General features: G+C 47.0%; 1 protein-coding gene across 2 annotated transcripts in view; it reads right to left on the bottom strand.

Annotated features, from left to right (window-relative positions):
- The window catches only part of INSC (INSC spindle orientation adaptor protein), a 125,422-nt gene that overhangs the window by 78,031 nt on the left and 22,874 nt on the right, over positions 1–24,517 (bottom strand). The window contains exons 1-2 of one of the 2 annotated variants that reach the window (XM_047878659.1): positions 13,075–13,156; positions 12,020–12,120 (exon numbers count right to left, since the gene is read on the bottom strand). In XM_047878659.1, the coding sequence (XP_047734615.1) occupies positions 12,020–12,120; positions 13,075–13,128 (155 nt within the window). In that variant the 5' untranslated portion in view covers positions 13,129–13,156. Of the gene's footprint in view, positions 1–12,019; positions 12,121–13,074; positions 13,157–24,517 lie in introns of those variants that run through there. The other variant, XM_047878660.1, reaches the window with a different exon arrangement.

Genomic DNA, 24,517 nt, shown 5'->3' with positions numbered 1-24,517 from the left:
GCAATGGAAAGAGTTTTCAGATTGTTTTCCAGAAATCCCCACTTTCATTGTTCATCCTTATCCACTTTGATATATTGTGGTCCACAGCATTTTCTGTTCATTAAACTGACCAGTATAACATGGTAAGAGAGTTGATTCTACATTTCAGATATTTCCAAAAGTATGGGTTAGGGGAAATGGTGTCCACCAATATACCCCAAAGCTAATAACTAGGAAAAATTTGTGAAGGGGGCATAGATAATGCTACTGTAGTCACTTTGGCCCATCCATTTCTCCAGGTTGTGGCCTTCCATCAATCTCTTGGAGGGTTTTAAGGCAGGGAAGAGATCTGACCACTCTAAAACGATCAACTTAAAAAAAAAATCTAGCATACTTCAAGCATGCTATAAAGAAAACTTTATTGAGTACCTTGTGTGAGCCGAGCACATATCAAGTGCTTGCACGTACAATCTTGGTCTTGTATTCACAGAAACACTATTTCGTATCCCCATTTCACAGAGGAGGGAAAACTGAGGCTCACATTAATTCCTACAGCTTGTCAATGGCAGAACCTTGACTTCCCTCCAGGTCTGCTAACTCCAAAGCCTGTGCTGTCACCTATTCCCAGTCTTTCCAGGACCCCAGTGGGGTGCATTGTTCTTTCTGTTTCAGAAAGCCAAGGAACTTGAATTTGGCTCCAGGTAACTGTTTCCAATCCAATAAGCCAATATGTTCATTTGACAGCTGCCCACTCCTGATGAGTCAGAGCCCATCTTGTTAACTCTGTCAAATGCAGGCATTTTAGATGTCTCCTGAGGGATGGGGGGGGGGGGTTGCTAATTAACAGTCCCTGGCCTTTCGTTAACTAAGGAATGACTCATTTCTTAACCTCTTAAAAGGATACACATGTGTATAAGCATGGCCAGTGTACGTAGGAGAGCCAGTAGGACGGTACTAACACCAAGAACACCTCATGAGACGCCATCACCCGTGTTCTAATAGCCTTGCACCTTTGCACATGGCATTTGCCCTCCGGAGGGCACAGTTCCCTGACCTGCTTTCCCCCTCAGTCCTAACCACTGTCCCAGCCACACTTAGTTCTTTCACTCCCTCTGCTGTGACTTCTGGCCTCCCAGCCTTTGCACATGCTGGCCCCTTTCTCCCCATCTCCTCTTCACCTTGCTGATGGCTCCACATCCTTAAAATCTCTCTGTCTCTGCTGAAGTAGGTTTCTCTGACTCCTAGATGCACTTGTGCCCCCCGTGTCTGTTGTACCCCATCTTTCCCCCCATTGTGATGCAGGTCTCAACTGTTTCACTGCTGGACTATTAATATCTGCTTCATTCACCAGACTATAAGGGCAGGGCTCGCATCCGTCATGTGCTCCCTCCATGTCACCCCGAGCAGTGGACCGGATACGCTGAGGACGGGATGCTCGGCATATGTGTGTGGCACTGAACGAAGCAGGAAATGGGAATAACATTAACTGGTACCACCGTCCTGCCTCACTGGCTTGTGAGAGTAGAGATGAAACCGGTAATCATTATCGCCAACCTTTACCGAGGCTGGGCTTCGTGTCATCTCTCATGTGGATGGCTTCAGGTGCATTATCTTATTTATTTCTCATAATGCCCCTAGGAGGAGGGGGTTCTTACTGTCTTATTTTTACAGTTGAAGAAACGAAAGCTTGGAGAGGGAAAGTGAACTATGTGACATCGCCCTGCTTGTAAGTGGCAGAGCCGCGCTCTGACCCAGCCCATCACATGCCAGACCCCACATGCTTAAGTGCTACTCTAGACTCTAGGAAAGGCCATGCCCTGTCCAAACGGCACGCTTAGCACTGTCAGGTAGTAATTATACATGCATTCTCACGCAGAAGAACTCAGCTTTAGTCTGCCCTCAGCCTTCATGGCTATCACACAGAACCTGATGCATAGACTGAAAAGGGTTGAGCTTTGTCTTTCCCATTCTGTTCGCTTCCTCTAAGGAGAGTCTTTTCATCTGCCAAAGTGGAACGTTTAGGAGAATTCACAGATGGAATGTGTCAGGTGCCATCCGGGTACCTCTGATAGTGCTTGGAAGTGCCGGTGACAGTAGAAAAGCACCACTAGAGGGTTTCCAAGAGCCGGTCTACACTACGGGCAAGCCTCCATAGACTCAACGGCCTCCAGTCCCCACCACTAGGGCTCCTCTCCTCCACCACACCCTTGCTCCCACCCCCAAGCCTCGGGCTCTGACCAAGGTTCTCTATCCCCAGTTGTGGGCCGACTGAGAACCAAAGATCCTTCACCTCAGGCTGCACTGACGGGGCTGCCCTCCTACAGCGCCCCTAGAGGTAGAGGCCAGAAGTTGCCTGTCCCATCAAGTTCCACAGCCAGCGCATGATGGGGCCAGGCCTGGAGCCCTGATGTCCCAGCATTTTCTGTGTACCTGCTCACCAGCCTGTTCTAGGAGCTGAGGACAAAGCCAACCAAGAGAAAATTCCAGCACTCACGGAGCTCAGCTAAGACCCCGAACAGGCAAGAAAGCACCAGGAAACCTCGTAGTCATTTCAACAGTAGCCAACGTGCAACGAGCCAGGCAGTGCTGTAAGCCCTCTCCATGTATTATCTCTTTTAATCCTCCCCACTAACTGGAGAGAGAAAATTATTATTGCCTCCTTTCACAGACAGGCAGACTTCTGTGAGGAGAGTCATATGGTAGGAACTGGGCGAGCCATTACTCAGACCAAGTCTCTCGAGTCTAGAGTCTCTGCTCTTATCAACTAAATAGCACATTGCCATCACAAAGCCATCAAGAAGCTGTGAGCAGGACAGCCGAGGACCACAGGAGACAGAGGGCCTGACTTGGCCTGGGAATATGTACACAAAGGAAATGACATTTGCCCTGGTTCTTAGAGAAGAGGAGCAGGCCAGGATGACAAGGGCAAAAAGACTGTTGGAAAAGCCTAGAGGCATAAAAATAGAGATAGAAACAAGGAGTTTCACTGGATTCAAGCATGGGGGGGGGGGGGGGGTTGAGGGAGTGGCCGGGAAGGGAAGGGTCAGGTGATCAAAGACCCTAACTTGATTCAGAATTTGGGTTTAATCCTAAAGACAATGTGGAGCCACTGAAAACACTGTAGAGCAGGACAGTGACATAACTGTGCAGAGAGTCAGTAGAAAACTGGACCAGAGCAAAGTGAACTACTAGACAGAAGGCTGACCTACCAGGAGACGGTAGGCATAAAACAGCAAGAAGATAGAAGCCTGAACTTGGCAGTGATGCCGGAGAGAAAGAAGTGGGAGGTCTGGGAGGGAGATGAGAGGATGTGAGGGTGAAGTGAAGGAGGGAAGGCAATGCGGGCTCCTGGGTGGCAGGAGGCCTGGGCGACCGGTGCTTCCCTGGCTGAGATAGAAAACCCATCGAGCGAAGAGCTAGTTCTCATTTTGTTTGGTTTTAGGAGAGGATGACAAGTGGGGTACACAAGGTCACAGCAGATGTGGGGGGGCAGGCCCTGCAGAGAGGTCCATCAAAGAGGCCCTACGCTTTGCCAGGGAGGAGACGAGGCCCGGTGAACCCGGCCCCCGCCACAAGCCGGTCCACTCCCAGCCGCGGCCACTGTGCCGCCACATAATGAGCTCCTCTTCTCAATTTTAGAGTCTAAGGACTGCAGCTCATTAAGGTTTGGCCTGTGTTAGAGTCGAGCATCCCGTAATTGCAGAGCTTGCCTGACTCCCTGTCATTAGCTCTCTGGTTCCCTGGGCTCCACCTCCCCTCTTGGATTTGCTGATTGACCCCAGCATAGAACGGCTGGCTAAACAGGGCAGCTCTCGTTGTGTGGTGGGGACTGCCTGCTGTCCCCGAACCTTGCAGCTCCCAGGGTTCAACCTTCCTCAGCCATGAACTTTGAGCTGCCATTCCCCTATGCATGAAATCTTTCCTTTGCAAGTACAGACGACTGATCTGATTACTCACACAGAAGAAAGGAATTGAAAATTAAGGTCAAAGCAGATGGACTGGCAATGAGTCACATTCCCTTCATGGTGGAAAACCACCACAGTCAGGACACATTAGGGGCTCTGGCCAAGGAGCCTGAGGGGCCAGGGACCAGGACTAGGGTTGGATTTTCTCAGTCTCCATTGTGAACTGGAATCTGAGCCTGATGCTGTCAAGACTGCCCCCATGCCTGGGGCAGGGAGGGCATCCCACACAGTGAATGGGGCTCCCGGTGCCCGCCCAGTTCTCATCAGAGCCTCTGAGAGAAACAGATGCCTACTCCCTGAGTAACCCTCTTACTCTCCAATGGCAGCTTTCCTGGACATCTGGAAGAAGGTGACCAAGACCTAAAATCTGGGCTTTCTGCAGTCTGGCAGATTCCAGACACAGAGCCAGATGTAACCACAATCATCTCTACATACCAGGGTACTGGTAGGATGATTCTTTTTTTTAAGCTGGAATTATCCAGGGTGGAGGTGGGAACAGGGGAAGGGTACAGCATAGTCTTGTACCAAAAAATTGCCAGTGTGAAAACAATGAGACCCCTAAAATATTCATTCTAAAGTCAGAGGGAATTAACTACCCACACAGCAAGCAGGGAGGTTTATTGACAACAGAGCACCTTCAACGTACCAAGCACTCCCTCCTTCAGCCCTTAACAGCACTCCGATGGCTGGAGATTACCATCCCCATTTTATGGATGTAGACACAGGCTTCGAATCATCACATTTGTCTAAGACCTCACACTAATAGTGATAATAAAGCTAACATTGATCAAGTGTTTATTACATTCTGGGCACTGTGCTAAGGGCCTGATTCCATCTTAATTGTTCACTTAACCTTCAAAATAATCCCATGAGGTCCACATAACTGAAATTTGGGAGGTTAAGTGACTTGGCCAAGGTTACACAGTGGACAAGTAGAAATAAGAATCTAGGCAATCTGAGACCAGAGCCTTGCTCTTAACAATTATGCTATGGTCTTTGAGGTCTTTAGCAAATGAGCTGAGATTCAAACCCTAAAATGCACAGCCAGGGCCCTCTCTGCTATGGTTAGACTGCCCTTACGTGACATATCGATACTTTTTAAAGCTTATAATCATTTAAACACTGTGGCGTGTCTGATTGTTTTTCAGACCCTTGTCACATTTCTTTCTGGGAGAAAATTGGGTGTGTGTTGTTTAAATTCAGGACAGAACCCCTGGCCCAGTGGCCCCTTCATCACATATGTCTGACAGGTTTGCACCAGAAATACTACCAGAGCTGAGAAGCCAGGGAGACATGCACACAGCGTGAGGAGTGACCCTTTCAGGACTTCAGGCCACAAAGGGGTCCTCTCCCACCCCTCCTTGCCCTGCGCTTCTGCTTTGGTCTCTTAGATTGCCCCCTTCATTCATCAAAGCCCATCACTGGGGAAAGGTAACTGTGCCTGACCCTTCAGATGCCAAAGGGAACAATTTTTCTCAGCTCAGCAGACCCACACCATGGCCCCCAGCTGCTGGTACCAGTTCCTCATCCCCAGCTAATCCTACAGGCCTGGCATCCAGCGTTCCCCCAAACCCCAGGGGTTGATAGTTTACGGAGATCTATGCCTACACTGTGGTTGGCTCATTTCAATCTCTTTTCAGTTAGAATGGAACTTTATTCCTTCAAAGTCTGGATATTTGGATTTCCCTGCCCTACTCTATTCTACCTGCTATGTGGAGAGTTCTGTGCAAAAGAACACTTTACCATATGCCAAGAATACTTGGTAATGGCCTCCAAACTTTACTGTGTACCTTAATGTGCCAGGAACTTGGCTGGGTGCTGGGATTACAGAGGGGTTGGTTAGAGGAGAATCTCCAAGAGGGCAGGACCTTCTCTTGCACACTGACACATTCTCTGCCCCCAGCACCATGCCTGGCACTTCAAAGGCACCAATAAGCATTTACTGAATGAGTAAATGAATGGCCATAAAGAAGCAATTATGGCTCATTGGGCTCCACATGGCATTTTGAGGTCAGCAGAAAGAATCATGGGAGCAGAGAGAAGGGAGGCTTAGTCCAAGCTATGATATCTGACAAAGCTCCCCAGGCCAACACTGGACGGGTGCCTTCGAGTGCCCCAGGAGAGGAATCAGAGTTGGAAGATGCTAGGGTTTCTGACAGAAGAAACAGCATGCACAAAGCAGTGGAGGCATGGAGCCACATGCTGGGAAAATGGCAAGTTCTAAGTGTAATCTGGAGAAGTGGAGGTGGAATCAAAAACAAGGAATTCAAATTATTCAAATGTTGGAGTTCTGAGATTCATGGATTTATCTGTATTACATCCCACCAAAGCAGGGCACCCTATTCCCCCTATAGAACATTTCTCCTAGATATACCAAGGGCTTCCATAAAATCCAAATGGGGCACACCCTTAGATGCTGAAAGGGGTTCCTAAGCTAGGGCGCCTTGCAGTGTCCATCCCGGCTTCAAGGAAAACACTAGACCTCTTGTGCATTTCATAGGAAGGAATGAGAAGACCTTGCCTTGGTCAATGGGACTGCTTTCCCAGTCCTAGGCTCTAACTTGTGATATTTTTGTCCAGCAAAGGGAACAGACTCTCCAAAACTCATTCACAAACTCCTAGAATATTAGAGCTGGAAGGGTCCTTGGGGAAACTTTTGCCTACCTCTTCATCCTCATATGAAGAAACTAAAGCTCAGAGAGGGAGAAAGATTGTCCAAGAACACACAGCAGGTTAGTATACATCCAGGACAGGGAGGGAGGGAGAGAGGGAGGGAGGGAGGGAGGGAAGGAAGAAAGGAAGGAAGGAAGGAAGGAAGGAAGGAAGGAAGGAAGGAAGGAAAGAAGGAAAGAAGGAAAGAAGGAAAGAGGAAGGGAGGGGATAAAGGACAAGAGGGCAGCCTCTGGTTTCTAGTCCATGTTCCTCACTGCACTGGGTTCTCCCATAAGAGATTTAATGATGAAACTGTGGACTTTTTTTTCCAGTGAACATAAAACCAAAGACTAAAGTTACTTGTCTTTAGAAGAAAAAAAAAATGTCTCTCCAGCTCTCTGATTCCATCAAACAATTAAATCTTTCGCTTGAACTCAGAAAGAGGATTTAAATTAATCAAGATAAAACTAGCTTACTCTTTCCCTCCAAGCAGCAACTTTCTACCAAAAAGAATGAAGAGTTTGCTGAAGACTGGAGTGCCTTGGGGAAAGGAACAAAATCCAAGCTATTGAATTAATTTCTCATAGTCACCTGAGGCTCCTCAGCGATTCGTCATTCACTCATCAAACATTAAACATTTATTCATTCAACAACCACTTATTGAGCTCCTACTGTGTACACTCTAATCACAGGAGCACAAATATGAGTCAGAAATTAATTTGGCCCTTGGGACATTCATCATTGAGAAAGGTAAGGGCATTTACATAAATCATCACCCCACAACCCAGGGCCTGGGTTGTGTAAATTCTCAGTCCAAAGTAAATCTCATTTGAATGAGTGGATGAATGAAGTTGGGGTCTACTACTGATCACTGCCACATGAGAATTCCCCTGGAGCTCGGACACAGCTCTTCTAGAAACAGCATAAGGAACAGCTCAGAAAAGGCAGGACTCCACAAATGGGTGGGTAGGGGACTGAAGAGTCTTTTGACAGCTCCATTCCCTTCTCTGGGCCTCTGTTTCCCCATCTTATGAGGATGACAGATGAGCTCTAGGTAACTCCCAGCAGTAACATTCGATGGTTCTATGATCCCAGTTCCCGGCACTGTATGGGAATTTAAACCCAATCTCTCGCCCTAAAAATAACTATTGAATCACTGTCCCTCTGCCTTCTCAAGGTCATGCCTGTGTTCCTGTGGATTTCTCTTGGGAGACGAGAGAAGTGAGGGAATTCGATTCTAACTGTGATTGGCCTTCCTTTCTATTTAAACAACAGAAAAATATCCAATTATCCCATTGACAATTACAGTCTGCACATTTCACCGCAGGCACAGAAAACAGGCCAGCAGCAGAAAAGCAGCCACAGACCAGGGGTGCACATATGTAAGCCATTATCTGCTTGGAGACAGGCTGGCCTGCGGTGGCCTCCAGCTGGACACCCCTTGCCAACAGGCCAGGGGCTATCGGGGAGGCTGCCTGCCATTAGCTGTAGCCACACCCATACTGGCTCCTCTCAGACTCCAGGCTGAAAGGAAACCAGGTGAGAACATGCCCAGTCTGGTCACCAACATGTCCTTAAGCACCCAAGCGTCGTACAAGGAACCTGATCTTCACTCAGTACATATGTGTAGAAAACTTTTGTTGAAAGCTAATGAGTAAACAACTACCTGGATGAATGAGTGCATGGCTTGTTCGTGTGAAGCCCCCAAGAACACGGTGGAAAAGACAGACTGGATAGAGTATTGGCCAGCACTCAGGCCCAAGCACCATCTGGGAACATCTATCCAAGCTCCGTTCCTTAAAGCTGACCCAGGGCAAGTACCTTAACCTCCGCAAGCCTTAGTTTCCTCATGGGGCAGATGTATGTGCTGCTCAGGTTCCCCTTTAAGGAAGGACGTGTTGTCCCCAGCTGCTGGGAGTATCACTAGCTAACAGCCTCCAGCCGCCAGGCCTTCAGACTGTCTCAGAGCCACCTCACCTAAGGTCATACCCTGGCCCAAGGCTGCCCACTCAAAAGACATATCAAGTGGGATTTGAAGACCCTGGCCACCCTGTACAATGAACAAAACTGTGATTCCCAGGCTCCCTGTGAGGGTAGCTGAAGTCACTCAAGTCTTCTTCCTCCACCTGGTCCTGCTTCTGTCTTCTCCCTTCCCTGAGTGCTGGTCCCAAAGGCTCTCCCTAATAGCCACTCTCAACTCTCAACTCTGTCCCAAAGGCTGCTTCCCAGAGAACCCAACCTGTGGCCCATCACTTGCAATATAGAGATAATAATCAGCACACATGTGTGCCGTCTGGCGGGCACGTTCGGCGGGAGCCAAGGTCACACGGCTGGTAGGAAGTGGAGCTGGGACTCAAGCCCAAGTCTGATACCAAGGCCTATATGTTTCCAACCACTTAGACCCACATTCAAGTTTCCAAGAGGAGGGTTTTGTTCTCTGGCTTATTTTATTATTTTTAAATATGAAAGCTTTCCAGGAGATGTAGTTGGAGTTGAGAACCCTGACATTCCCTCTCCTATTGTCCATGCCGAGTTGGCATGGGATCCCAGCCCCTGACCTGGAGCCCACACCTAGATAAGCCTTTTTTTTTTTTAATGCTATTTACTCATAAGGGTCTCAAATACCAAAGGCCTAACCCCTATGATTCACCCAAGCTGCTGGATGATCTCACGCATCTTGTCGGTATTTGTTTATTTTGCACATTGAAGTGAACAATGAATGGCACTTCAGAGTGAAGTTCAGTTTCAATGAAACACGACAGAGAGAAGTCAATTATCCAGCATTAATTATTTGTCTGGGGACAATAACCATGGTGTTATTCCCCACTAAAGAGGCCTCTATAGCTTGGAACAAGAGGAAAGAAGAGGTGCTGCTATTATCTGTCCACAATGCAGCATCAGATTGGATAAATTAACCCCTCTGACATCCTGTAAAGACACATAAGCCTTCTTCACGAACATGGCCCATGCACACAATTAATAGGCTGGTAGGGCCCAGGGATTGTGTTCCCCTAATATTCCGGCAATGCCAGGCTATGAATACATTAAAGGAAATACCACCTTCTCTCTGCAGCCCACCCTGCCCTATCAGAACTTTAGGGCTGAAGACATTCTAAGCAAACCCCTTCTCACGTTGTAGCTTTGTGGCCAGCCAGAACTCTTGGGGTCATGTTAGTCCGGGGCTCTCCTCCCAAGATATGTGTGTAAAACATCAGTTAGAAACCCTAGCCTGCCTCCAAAAAGAAGAGTAATGTAACTTCTAAATCATTTTCATGTAATTTAATTTCCTTTTATCCTTAAAGCTTCTGAGGCAATTGGAGGTGTGACGGAGAGAGACAGTGGTCCCCAGAGGCTGAAAGGGTGCCAGGGTCTGATCTACCTTTGCCCCACATTCTCTAGACCAGGGACCTAGTCTTTATCTGAAGAGGTTCTAGCAGTTCCTGTGTGCAGGCAGGATGCATTAGACATATTATCTTAAATTCTCATTACAACTCAATGATGTAAGTATAAACATGCCCACTTCATAGACGAAGAAAGCTGAACCCTGAGGTTATAACTAATATGCAGCAGAACCAAGATAAGTTGAGGCAGTCCTGACTCCCACACAATCCTAAACTGCCCTGTGACAGCAGCTTCCCCAGCCCCAGCACAGGCTCTCCGGTCTGACTGTCCCAGGACCCAGGAGGCTCTGAGGAGGTGTCCCAAAGCCCTATTGTGTTAGACGAGGTTATCAAAAGGACGTGGCCATCGGTTCACCCGTGCACTGGACCCCAGCCACCCGAGGCTCCTCACCCCCTCCCCTGTCCTTGGAATGTGCATTCCACTTGCCTTCCCCCTCCTAGAGGCTGCCCTCGGGACACAACCTTGAGATAGTGATGTGGTGCTGAGACTGTCTGGGTAGTATACTCAACTGAACCCACTTAAGGCCTCCATATACACTTTTAAGATTTTGCGGCAGGTGCGGAATCTACACATCTTGCGGCGGCTGAAGACAAGCCTCATATATAAGTTCCCTTGCCTGTGTAACCTGCTGCCCACCAATCTGGGTGGCCCGCCTCCTTCTTTGGTCTCTCTCTGCCCTTTGATTACAGAGGCTGGTTTCAGATTACACCTGGGAAGCTCCCCAGGTGCTTACCAACCAACATATCGCCAGAGCTGTTTCTGCCCACCTGGCTCACGGGTACCGAGCTACTGCCTGGTGTGGACAGCAGCCAGAAAGACTATGAACACTTCATCTAGAATAGCTCCACTTTCTCCCGGCTTAAAATATTAAGCTGCTGGGAGTGTCTGTTGATAATTTTGGATTTTCTCACCGAGGTCATTTGCCAAGAGGGGTCAGGGAAAGGATTTCTAGAAGACTTGCCTGAGATCACCCTCATGTAGAGCCACAGCGGACCTCTGACATGGAGTAGGCACTCAATAAACAACAGGCCCCCTATGCAGCTTTCCCTGAGTGAGACACTTTGCACATAGCAACTCAGTCAATTCACACGTTAACCCTATGAAATAGGTACTATTTTTACCCATTTTATACGTGAGGGAACTGGGGGTCTGACAGGATTCGAGAACTTGCACAAGGCCACACAGCTAGTGAGAGGAAGAACCTGGCTTTGAAAGCAAGCAGTCATGAATTCAAAGGCCATCAGCCACTCCAACATACACGTATCCCAACAGGTTTGCACCTCACGATCCCTGAGCTCTGCCTAAGACACACTGTGTGGAAAGATATTTGGCCCCCCAGGTGATCCCTTATTCTCTACGTTAGCCTGCACAGAAAAGTCCTAACTACATCTCTAACAGTGTTTTCCATTCTAAGTAGCGTGCATGAGATACATGTCACACCCGTATACTCCCTTGTAATGATGGCCTCAAAGGAGTTAACCCAGTACCAGTAGACTTTTAGCAAATACTCATTATTTTTTTCTGATTTTAAAAGCAACACACATGGGGCGCCTGGGTGGCTCAGTCGGTTAAGCGGCCGACTTCGGCTCAGGTCATGATCTCATGGTCCGTGAGTTTGAGCCCTGCGTCGGGCTCTGTGCTGACAACTCAGAGCCTGAAGCCTGTTTCAGATTCTGTGTCTCCTTCTCGCTGACCCTCCCCCATTCATGCTCTGTCTCTCTCTGTCTCAAAAATAAATAAACGTTAAAAAAAATTTTAAAAAATGTTTCATTGTCTGCCTGTATCTTAAGGAGACCGTCCCTTGGGGGACTAGACATGCCTGATTCCTTCATGTCTCAGGGCCCACTTGCATCAGTATTTGCTGAGTGAACATAGCATCCCCAATGCTTTGTCTTAAGCTTCCACCCCAGGACAGTGCATGGAGAGGTGGAGCCACCTGCAGCCTCAAGATCCTGGAGCTGGGCCTCAGCCATTGGCCAGATAGAGCAGGCCTGGCCTTAAGAGACACCTATGGGACTTACCGCTGACCCGGCAGAGGGATGGAGTCCAGGTGGCGGCCTCCAGGCAACGCCATCATGTTGATCCCAATCTGCAGCAAAGCCTGCCCACAGTGGTTGTGACCCTGGAAAAAGAGAGGGCAGGATGGGGTCAACAGATGTCCTTAGAGAGAAGGTGCAATCACTTTTGCTCTCAGATCCAGGCCACAAGGAGCCAAGGCAGCTATGGAGGGAAGGCCCCCTAACCCTCCTCTCCTTTTTGAACCGGTTTACACTCCACTGCCCTCACACAAGTAGTACAGGACTTAGTCAAATGTCCCAAGCTCACCATGAATCCCTACAATCTTTTATCTCCCAATATCAAACATTTGCCTGACCCATCTTGCTTTGTACCAAACACAGGGACACACAGACCAGCAAATACTGCATGGGACATACTCATACTCTGAAAGTATCTATGGTTTATCTGAAATTCACACTTAACTGGGCAGCCTGTATTATTTGCTAAATCTGGAAAGTCTACATGCTAATTCTCTATAACCATCACAGCGTGGGGTTATTCATGTCGATTATGCATGGGAAATGTGACGCTGTAGTGGGCATAGTGGTTGCTTCCCAAAATCCATTCCACTTCAGATGATATAATTTCACTCGAACTGCTAGTAACTGGTTCAGAAATAGGCATGGGACTCAATTCAGACCAATGAGCCATGATAGGATTGCTTCTACAAAAAGTTTTCTTCCTCTTAACTGCGAACCACAGGAGACAGTATCTCTCCCATTGGACCTGAACAAGGAAATACGTCACATCATTGCTGCTGGAGACCAGCTTGCAATCAAGAGAGGACCTAGCTGGGAGAATAAAGCTGGCACACAGAGAATAATAAATCTGGGTCCCTGGTCACTAAGCCACTGAATCAACGAACCCTGGAGTCTGGCCGACCCCTAGGCCTCCCTGTTATGTAAGATGATAAAGTCCTTGTTGTTTAAAGTGAAAATTTTGTTAGTGGACAGCCAAAAGCAGTCTGATAAAGATAAACCAGATTCCAGGGGCCTCCGTCCCAGCACTGAGGACCCACCTGGCTTGTCTGTGCCTCGAAAGTTGCACCAAGACAATGGTGCCCTTCCTCCATCCAATCAGCTGCCCACCTGTTTGACTCCTCCTGTTACCTTGTCCCTTCCTTGTTCTTCCTCTCTGCCACCTCCTTCTCCAAGCTGGTGAGGAAGTTCTCCCTGAGGAAAATGGAGATTCTTTCACCGTTGCCTGGGTAAAGCAACAGAAGAAGGGTTGGCCATCACCCAGCATGCCCTGCGCTTGAGGACAGCAGATTTCAAGACTTTCAGGGAAAACGCAAGTATGAGCTTGTGGGAAGATAACAGCTGAGAAGAGGAAGATAAGTCCAGAAAAATTAAACTCTTACTCCATGATTACAAATGACCCTTATGAGAAAAGAGCGGAGGAGGACTTTAATTAATAGTGATCACACTGGACATAAAGTACCCTTTATGATGCTTGGAATAAAGAATAAGTCAGTTGATCTGAAAAGTATGGGAGACAGGAGCTCAGAATAAACTAGGGAATTGTGTAATTCCAGAGACTCATGGCCACTGCCTGTCTCCCAGTCTGTGGGTCCCACCGCAGTATGAACCCCTCAAGGGCAGGGACCCTTTGTGCTCCTAGCACTGAGCCAAGAGCCGGGCATGCAGCAAGCACTCTATGGGTCTGTTGAAAAGATGAGTGGAACACATTTTTAGTACCTTTCTGCTGAGCCCTAATTCTTTATCTGTAACTGAGAGTAATAATATCTATTGTACAGGGCTATTACAGCAATGACAAGACATAAAGAATATGGAAGTGTCAGGCCAGGGTGAGAGCTCGATAAATAGTAGCCTTTGTTATTCTTATGCCCAGAGAGTCCATTGTATACCTGCCCTGTGGTCAGCTAGGTTGAGGGAGATGCAGCAAATGAGACAAAGCATATAAAGCTTTGATAGGGCCCATCAGCATCAGGAGTATCACCATTGTTATTTCTAGCATTATTATCATTACTGAAAAAGTATATTTTTGAAACCCAGTGAGTCAGCAGGCACAAAAGGATGGCACAAAAGAAAAAAACAACAAAAGGAGGTAACTGTTCCCTTTCCAATTTGTTTGAACTCCAAAGGGAAATACCAGCTTTTCAGAGTGAATGCTATGATGTCATCAGATAGCAGTGAGCAAGCAGATCTTATTTTACCTCCATCTCCGTCACAAAGAAGAAAGGGGTACAGAGTAAGAACAGTCAAGAAGGAATTTGAGCTTATGCCAGGTGAGGACACGGAGACGGTAAGGAAGCTGCAAGGCCCTTTTGAAGTGTGAAGCAGTTAGGGTTCTGTGAGGAGATGAAGCATGCCCTTGGTATTGGAGGACCTTTGGATCTGATCAAGTCATATCTGATGGACCTAGAAAAAGGGAGCGCGGTCATGAGCAGAAGGATGCAAGAGAATGATGTGAATTTCTAAGAGGTAGATTCTAGAAACATAGCTTGGTGACCATGAAATTCTAGAACAGATGCCTAACTGCTGATCTGTGAGCCCTTTGGGCAGAAGCCAGCTAGAGCACAGTAGGAACAAGTCATGTCCAAACCATCTGCTTCCGTTTCGTTAGGGACCACTGGGCTCCTAGCCGAGGGGAACACAACAATAAACCTCATATATCTTGATTTCGCTTAAATGCCCTGATGAGACGTCCTTGCTCAACCATTTCACCCATAGCCTCCCAGAGTTGTGCCAGTGGAGCCTTCCAGCAAACAAAACCTTGGTTCTTGTGATTGCATGTTTTCCCCGAGGCTAGAGAAGCCTCTTGGGGACATTGGGGAAGCATCTGTATCAAGGACCTATTCACAGACTATATTATTTATGCCTGCCTCTTTCCCCCAGTAGGACAAGACTCCTTGATGCCTGAAACCAAATCTTGCTCAATGTGGGACTGATCCCAGGACCCTACATAATGACCTGCATGGTTGAAGCCAGGATTATGAGTCAGACTGGCTCTCAGGAGAGCCATGGCTCATATTCAGTGTGGATGAGGCACAGGTAAGAGAGAATATCTGGAAAGTGAGATAGGAAGGACCAAGAGTTTAACCCAGCTGATGTTTATAAAATGTCTCCACCAATAATAAGAGCTAATATTTACTGAGTGTGTACCATGAGCCAAGCACTGTTCTAAATGCCTCATATGGTATTAACTCATTGAATACTATCACCATCCCCCTGTTACTGATGACCCAGAAATTCAGTGGAGGCATATGCATTGCTCAAGATCACAATGCTGGTAGGTGACAGAGGACTAGGATCAAGGTTTTAGGATTTAGAGGGGAGGTGCTAGAGCAGGTGGAGATGATGACGGTAACAAACGAGTGGCACGTGTCTGGCATTTGCTAACAGGAAGCCCGACTCCATTCCATAGTGGCAACTACACCCAGCCCCAAGACCTCACAGCCAGCCAGCCCTCTTCCCTGTCACCAGTGCCTCCCGCTGCTCCCATCCCCCGGAAGGACTGTGAGTGTCCTCCAGCTTCGTCTAGTGCCGGCTCTCAATAACGCAGCCGGAGGACAGAACAACGGTCCCTGCAGAAATGAAGCAGATTGCAAAGACTGCAGTCAAAGGGTACAAAGAAGACAGGCACGGACAGTGGGGACATCTCTTCTGTTCCTCATTTCTTGGTTCCTTTTGCGAGAATCGTGTGGACAGTTGTGGGCCCCAAGGGGATCAGGAGATGAGCAAACCACAGTCCCAGCTAAAGCCTGAAGTGTCACTAGCTTTACAGAGAGGCCTATTTCAAGCATGCAGCCCTCAGGAAAGCCCCCAAAGGCTGCTGCCCCGGCAGCCGCCTCCCCTACTGCCCTGCGCTGGACTCATCCTACTGAGCAGAGATTCTGATTACATACCTCCAAAGCTACATAGCATGTCAGAGAGTGGATTCAAAGTAGCCCCTTTGCCCCACACTGTCTGTCCTCAATGTTATTGCAAAAAGAACTTGAATTTTGGGGTCTGACGGATCTGGATTCAAATCCTGACTCTGTACCAGACTGGTACCTGACCTTGAGAAAATCATGAACACCCATGAATGTGGTTCCCTCCATTATACCTGCCTCCTAGGAGCTTCATAAAGATTAAATGAGATCACTTGCAAAAGCCCCTAATAGATTAAAATAAAATAAAATAAAATAAAATAAAATAAAATAAAATAAAATAAAATAAAATAAAATAAAATAAAAATCATGTGCTTGACACAGGGTAGCTTCAAGAAGAAGTGTTCCTCCTCATGGAAGGAGTTATTGACAAATGTATCTCAGGGCAGAGACGCTGTCTTGCCCATGAGAGGGGTAGAAAAGACACATGCAGAAGTGAGCAAGAAAGAGGAAACTCCATTACCTTCAGCCCCAACCCCTAACCCCACCCAAAGCCCTTCCTAACTCATTGGAAATCTCACCCTGGAGCTTTGCAGCCTTTGTTCTGAAGGCTCTTGGCTATGCCTTCCCATCCCAGGAGAGGCTAGTTTACAAGAAGGACTTGAAGCCTTAAGTGTCTCTGATTTAATTCCATGCCCAATGAGACAACGGCTCATTTAGACAGCTCATTTCTGCTCCTACATCCCATTAAAGGCAGCCCTAGCTCGCCTCCATTTGGCTAACAAGCCAGTTTGGGCTCAGAAGGAAATGGAGGCGATTTACAGCAAATTATTCAATTAGAACAATGACTGGGGCGGCTTCTGCCATTGTCTAATGGGCCAATCCCTATACAGCTCGAGGCTGGGCTGAGATTATTTAATCTGCAGAATCCATTAGGGCTGTCAACAGGGGCAGGACAGTAAATATTGTAGAAAGCAGTTAAACTCCAATGCAGCGCTAGGCACTGGGAGGAAGCAGCTGGGGGTGGGGCGGGGGAGGGGTGACTGGGAGAGGAATGAGAGTGTGGATTCAGTCATGTCCCTCATTATGTGATCCTCTGCCCCCTCATTTTTCTCCTCCCTAGAATTTATCATAATTGTAACTAAACAATTAACTGAAATTAGTAGCTTAAAGTTTTGCCCCCTGAGGATCCCAGGGTCAGGGACTAGAGGTCTGTCCTGCCCACTGCCATATCCCCCACCCCGCTCCTGACTCTGTACCTGGTGCACAATTATCAGATCCACTAACACTTCCTGACTGCCTGGATGGGTTCTCACTGAAGGAGCCCTGGCAGGTGCCTATTCTGCACCGTGATGAGTATTCATTGAGAGGGTGATGGGAGGGCCTTTTCCAACCATGCAGGCTACAGGGAGAGGGCTCTGCATCCTTACACCCACTGACACAAAGCCACCTGTCCCCTCCTGAGTTTCTGTGGCCCTCACTGTCTGATCACACCTGGCTAGGCAGGCTCCCTCCCCACCCTGAGCTGTGACCCGGCAGATTCTCCCTGACAGAGAGACAGGGACAATGGACAGTTGCATCACAACTGCAAAAACTGCCAAAGAAGCAAGTGGGTGCTAAGGGAGGTCCAGAGGGCTTCCCAGCGGTACTAGGTGAGAACAGGTGGGGAAAAGGGGTCAAGGCCTGACTTCAAAGCTGACACTTGCAAGAGGAGTGTGAAAACACAGGAGAAAGGAAGGTGTGGAAGGAAGGGTGGGCAGACAGAGGGAAGAACACGGGGAGATTAAGGAACTGCAAGTGCTTCTAGAAGGCTGAAGTGAGCACCCCGGGCTGGTGATGGAGTTTAGAGGAAACGACCCCAGTAGCGTGGGAATACAGAAAAAGGAGTGGCCACTTTCAGCTGGGAAAGTAGGCCACACTTCTTAGAGGAGATGACATCTGAAGTGGGTCCTGAATGCAGGGTGGGATTTTGCCAGGTGCAATGGGACAAGGACATTCAGTGCCAAGAGAGCAGTGTGAACAGTGGCATAAAGACCAGAAAATGAAGCAAGTATTCAGGGACCCAGATCTCTCGCAGGGCGCTGGAGGGAAGGTGCTTCTGTGGTCCTGCATACGAAAGGAATGGATTCTTTGGCCTCTTTCCTGTGGGTGGTAGGGAGCCACTGATGGCTTAAGCAGGGGAGTAAAATGATCAGAGTGAAATTTCAGCTCCCATGGTGACCAGTAAGTGGATGGACTCCAGGGAGTGGGGCCAGTAGCAGCGGTCCATTTAAGAGATAGGTGCAACTCCCAAAGGGACCACCAAAGCCTGGGTTGGAGGCATGGAGACCTGGGGCAAAAAGGAGGGCGGCTGCAATGAGCTTTGAGAGGTAACAGCAATGAGCTTCCCTCCTCACCCCAACTCGAGGCACTGTTGATCTGTGGGAGCATGGCAGCAGTCCTCAAGATATTTCAGTATTGCTAGCTGGGGTGGCCAGCATGCTGCAGCAATCAGATACTCTAAGAACCCTCATTCCCAGGGGAGATGCAAGAAACTAAGCAAGCTGTCACCTAGCCCTACTGAATAGACTGAGCCTCATGAAATATAGACAGCTCCGGCTCCCTGGAGGAAGCCTGGGTGGCCACTCACAGCTGTCAGGCAGCAGAGGCAAGCAGGTGGGCAGAATAGACCTCAGGGCTCACAGGAGCTGGGCTTGCCCCTCAGGCCCTGAAGACCCTGGCCAGGCAGCCGGGAAGGACTGTGCATCAGACCTCAGCCCTGCTCCTCAATTCCAGAGCCAGAACAGTTTCAACAAAGCACAAACAAGGCCCCAAGCCTCCCCTTGATTAACTGGATACATCTACCTTCTAGGCTTTACCTAAAAGGTAACAAGAATCCCACCTGCGCAAATATGTCCAGGACAAGACTAGAGCCCTCCAGCCACAATCTGGGCAGCCTTCCTGGAGGAGCTCACATCATACTGTTAGAGTATTAGAATTAGTAGGAGGCCTTAGAGATTATTCCCTTGTAATAAAAACTATAATGATACTAATAATAAGTAGGAGGAGAAGAGGGAGAAGAGGGTGCTATTTGTCAAGCACTGTTGTAAATGCTTTACAGTTATTCATCCTCAGAATAATCTTATGAACAGCTCATGTTAGCCCCATTTTTCAGATGATAAAACTGAATCACGGAGAGATTAACATGGGCAGATGGAAAGACCTGTTCAGAGAGGGGAAGAGATCTGCCTGAGGTCACACAGCAAACTGAGCTATATCTGGAACTTGCATTCGGGTTTTCTCAATCCCAGAAAGTTCCCCATGAGAAATCCAAACAAGGCTTTGTATGGTTAGAGCCCAGAGACCCCACTCAGGCTCAGTGTGATTTTCCCTGGGAAATCAATGGCTCTGGCAGTTCCCCATCTATAAATCTAGGATAATTACTCATGCTCTTTCTCCTTTGCTATAGCTATCAAGCACAGAGGAATAACCAGTGGATAGGAAACTTCAGGGAATCCTAGTCTAATTCAGCTCAGCCTTGGAATAAGACAGGCAGGTTGATGCAGAGATGTCCACGAGTCCTCAGAGGTCTGAGAGAAAGGAGCCAGTCTCCCTGCTGAGGTCCAGGTGCCCCAGTCCCTGATCAATATGACTGCCCATCCTCTAAAGGGCTCCAGCTTGTCAAAGCCAACTGCCAGGCAGCCTCTCTTAAATGAGCATGTGTAATTGTCCCAGGGGGAAGCCCAAAATTCCTGGAACCAGGAAAGCCATGGCTGCTCCATCTCGTATCTCAGGGTGGCCCCTTCCTGATTCTAGGGCTATGACACCCCAGCTGCCCATAAGAGGAGCACCCAGCCCTGAACCACACAAGGAAACTGCAGTTACTGCCTTCTGGGAGCTGGCCCTGAGCTGCTGATCATCTAATAGGCGAAAGTGAGACACGGGTACCCCAGACGTCCAAGACCTTAGGCAGAGTGTAGCCCCCGAGAGAAGCTATGCCGGGCCTTTGGGCCACCCCCATCCAGAACCCCTGTTGCTTAAGAACACAGATTCGGAGTCAGTGCCTAGCTGTGTGACCTTGGGCATTAAGTGTCCTTATCTGTGAAGTGGGGTACATAATAAAGATAATGGGAGTAACGGTTCCTTCCTCATGGCACTGCTATGCGGATCAGGGAGATCACAGATGTGAAGTACCTGGTACACAGGGGTGCTCAGAATCAGACTGGTTCTGTTTCTCTTCTGGTGAGGACAAGTAGCCAGCAGCAGGGGGGGCAGCCAGATGGAGGCCAGTCTACAGCCTCCTGAACTATATCCAGCTAGTCAACTGGTTTTTACTCTTTCACTTTTTAATTATCCCCTCTTACTTTCTAACTTTTCCTGATGTGAATGTTAGCCAACTGCTCAAATGTTCCTTAGCTCTGATTTGCAAAAGCGAGAGCCCTCTCTCACTGGGCCCAGATCCCAGGGTGCTAAAATTAACAATCAGTATACTTTAAGCTAATGACTTACTGGTCGTGACTGCCACGAACAGACATAACTCTCAGATAAAAGCCATTAGAGAAAATTGAATAGCTCCAGCGTGGTGAAAATTTGGATACATCCTGTTTCATAAATCATGCTCAGGGGTTACACTGGGCGAGCTATTTCCCTCTCTGAGTCATGATGAGGCCCCAGGTTGAAGGGGTCTATATACCCTTGGGAAAGAAGACATAGGAGGGAGAAGCATACGATCTGGGGCATAGAGTGAGTCAAACGTGAAAAAACAGCCAATTTACAGAATGCTGTATTATCAAGGCTCATCTCTGCCTGGTACGCTGCATATCACAGCAGGGGTGAAACGGTGCACTGCATGGTGTCTACTTCAGAGTAGGAGTTCAACAAATATTGGTCATTACCCAACAGGGGATTCCGTGGTTCTCCAAAAACATCTTGCTCTTCCATAATGCTATGCATTGCTCATGGCATCCCAACACGTCCAGATCAAAATCTCCTCCACTCTCTTTTTCTATCTCCAGGTCATACCAAGGTTTCGGGACGCAGCTCTAATCCCACCTCATCTGGGAGGCCATCTCCAACCACTCTAACCTATGTGATTTCTCCCTCCAAAGAGTTATCTAGGACTCAATAAAGCCGCGAGGTCTTGAACAGTTTTAAGTTATAATGGTAGGGATGCTTTCTCCATGGCCCTCTCTCTTCCCCTGTCTGCCCGTTAAGTGATGCCAGAGCAACTGGAAAGCCACACCAACACGGTGAGGCCAAAAGATGGAAGAAGATGAGTCCTGAGCATGGTTTAGAGCAGAGCCACCCAACTCACATCAGTCTGAGGGATAAACAAGAAATAAACATAATGTGTTTGGGGGGTTGTTTATTATAGCAAACAATCTGAATTAACCTAACTATGAAAACTAAGGTAAGTGCTATATTTAAGGCATCCAGAAGAGTGCTAGACACAGAAGTCTCTCCGTAAATATAAGTCCCTTTTCCTATCTTCCTTGGTCTTGTAGGAGATGGTAGAATGCTGTGTTTGTCTAACAGTTAGTCTCTGGACACTGGCTCCAGTTCAGGCACAATATGGCTAGAGTCCAGAAGTTGATGAGGTGACAGTAGGATGGAATAAATACCTACAAACATTTAAAGTCCTATCAATTCTGAGACTACGATTCTGTTTCTCAGTCACTGCCTTGTCACTCACATGTATCCATTCACAATAATAGCTACATTTTACTATACTCAGGTGGTTCTAAGGTGCATTTTTTTCATATTTTAGCATCTGACATTGGGATGCATGTTTCAGTCAATGGCATCTTTGCACTGTGTTACAGTTTAACTGAAAGCATATTTTCTTTTTTATGAAGCAACAGGGCATCTTATAATCTATGGCATTTTAAACTCAATGAAATATAATATTGGGCACTTAATTATGTGCCAAGCACTCTTCCAAGTGCTTCATACAAATAAATTCATTTATTTCTCAAAAAAAAAATCCAAACTAATCAGTACTGCTATTATTCCCATTTTAAAGATGGGGAAATGGGGGCGCCTGGGTGGCGCAGTCGGTTAAGCGTCCCACTTCAGCCAGGTCACGATCTCGCGGTCCGTGAGTTCGAGCCCCGCGTCAGGCTCTGGGCTGATGGCTCAGAGCCTGGAGCCTGTTTCCGATTCTGTGTCTCCCTCTCTCTATGCCCCTCCCCCATTCATGCTCTGTCTCTCTCTGTCCCCAAAATAAATAAACGTTGAAAAAAAAAAAGATGGGGAAATGAAGACCCAGAGAGATTCTAAAATTTGCCAAGGTACACAGCTAGTAAGTTGAGTGGCGATCAAGACAACATTCTCTTTAAGGAACTCCACACTATGCCACTATTTTTCAGCACCTGGTTTTTAGTTAACAACTGTGTCCCCTTCTTATAGACAATGCTCGCACAGAAATTTTGTGTTTGGCAATATGATGGACCACATATTCTAAAATACTTTTCCATGAGAAGAATTTGAAAGGATTGACAAAGATGCTTGATGTTTTTTAAATGCATCACTGAACTGGCAAAAAGATAAGAAAGCTGGAGAGGCCAGGAGGAAAGCAAAAGCAGGAACCAGGGGAAAGAAGCAAGAACTGAAGGGAGTTTTTGCCCTAAGAAGATCTGCTACTGTATTCCTTAAGCTCTGTTTCACATGTGTATTGGGTAGGGAAAACTAGGCACAAAGCCTAGGGACTAGGGAAAGGATCAAATAGAATCCAAAAGACCAGAAGCTCAATGTTAAGGGTAAATGAGAAATAATCTTCTATACAGAAGATGCAAGAAAAGTTGTATCCCAATTTCACCACTGAGTAAAGGAAAGTAAAATCTCTCCCAAGAATTAATGATCTTCATATAGGTTTGTGACCTGAGTTCACACTATCCATTGTGGGGGTGGGGGGTGGTGGTGAAGGGACTCAATTAGAGAACTTAGCTTCAAGAAATAAAAGAGTCATGGAAATATTTTTCAAGGAACAAAGGCTATAAAATATAACCAAGCAGATTTGAGAAAGAACCAGATTTGAGATGGAACTTCTATAAATTAAAAATATAACAATTAAAATGAAAAAACTCATTAGAGATCTTAATCACAGCTCAAGGATGAATTAGTGTAAAAGACAGAACAAAAGAATTGATCTGAAATGCATCCCAGAAAGACAAAGGGAAAGAAAACATGACAGAAGTAAAACCAAGGAGTGAAAAGTAGTCTACCAAGGATTTAATCAGATTTTCAAAGGGAGAGAAGAAAAAGAACAGGGGGAAAAGTGATATTCAAAGAAATAGTGGCTGAAATTTTTCTCAGAAAGTTTGAAAGACAAAACAACTTTCAAACCCAGGAATGCCAATGAATTTTAAGCATAAAAAATACAAAACATACACAAACCATAGAAAACTCATAAGACTGGGGTGCCCGGGTGGCTCAGTCAGTTGAGCATCTGACTTCGGCTCAGGTCACAATCTCACGGTTCATGGGTTTGAGCCCCGTGTCAGGCTCTGTGCTGACAGTTCGGACCCTGGAGCCTGCTTGGGATTCTGTATCCCCCTCTCTGCCCCTCTCCCGCTCATGCTCTGTCTCTCTGTCTCTCTCTAAAATAAATAAACATTAAAAAAAAATTTTTTTTAAGAAAACTCATAAGACTAAAGAACACCAAAGACAGAGAAGATTTTGAAAGTTTCCAAAGGGGAAAGAAAAAAAGAGAGAGAGAGGAATTAGATCAATAGGTGACCACTTGGGGCGCCTGGGTGGCGCAGTCAGTTAAGCGTCTGACTTCAGCCAGGTCACGATCTCACGGTCTGTGAGTTCGAGCCCCGCGTCAGGCTCTGGGCTGATGGCTCGGAGCCTGGAGCCTGTTTCCGATTCTGTGTCTCCCTCTCTCTCTCTGCCCCTCCCCCGTTCATGCTCTGTCTCTCTCTGTCCCAAAAATAAATAAAAACGTTGAAAAAAAAATTTAAAAAAAAAAAAAAATAGGTGACCACTTAAGAGCAATGATGAAAGTCAGCTGACAATGAGAAAATATCTGATTACAGAGAATGGTCCTAAAATTCTACACACCGAGAAACCCTCTTTCAAGACTAAGGGTGAACTAAAGACATTTTCAAGCAGGTAAAAATCCCACAAAGGAAATTCTCTTTTTTTAACGTTTATGTATACATTTTGAGAGAAAGAGAGAGGGAATGAGCAGGGGAGGGGCAGAGAGAGAGATGGAGAGAGACAATCAATCACAAGCAGGCTCTGTGCTGTCAGCGCAGAGCCTGATGTGAGGCTCAAACTCATGAACCATGAGATCATGACCTGAGCCGAAATCAAGAGTTGGATGCTTAACCAACTGAGAAACCCAGGCACCCCACAAAGGAAATTCTAAAGGATTGATTTCAGGCAGGAAAAACGTAATGCCTGACGGAAAATTTGAGATACAAGAAAGAATGGTGAGCAAACTTACTTGTAACTATTTCAGGAAATCCAAACAAATCTTGACTATAAGAAACAATTATACCTCATTTATGGGGTAAGAGAAAACAAGATAAATCTAAAATATTGCATGCGAATCCAAAAGGGGATGACTAAAGTAAGTCAAAGTGTTCTGAGTTTCTTTTATTTGAGGAGGAGGAAAATAGAGATGTAAATTAACTTCAGCCTT

This window comes from Prionailurus viverrinus, chromosome D1 (assembly GCF_022837055.1).
Source record: "Prionailurus viverrinus isolate Anna chromosome D1, UM_Priviv_1.0, whole genome shotgun sequence".
In the NCBI taxonomy this organism is placed as follows: Eukaryota; Metazoa; Chordata; class Mammalia; order Carnivora; family Felidae; genus Prionailurus; species Prionailurus viverrinus.
The sequence above is the reverse complement of the archived record's forward strand: the minus strand, read 5'-3'. Positions and strand labels throughout refer to the sequence as shown.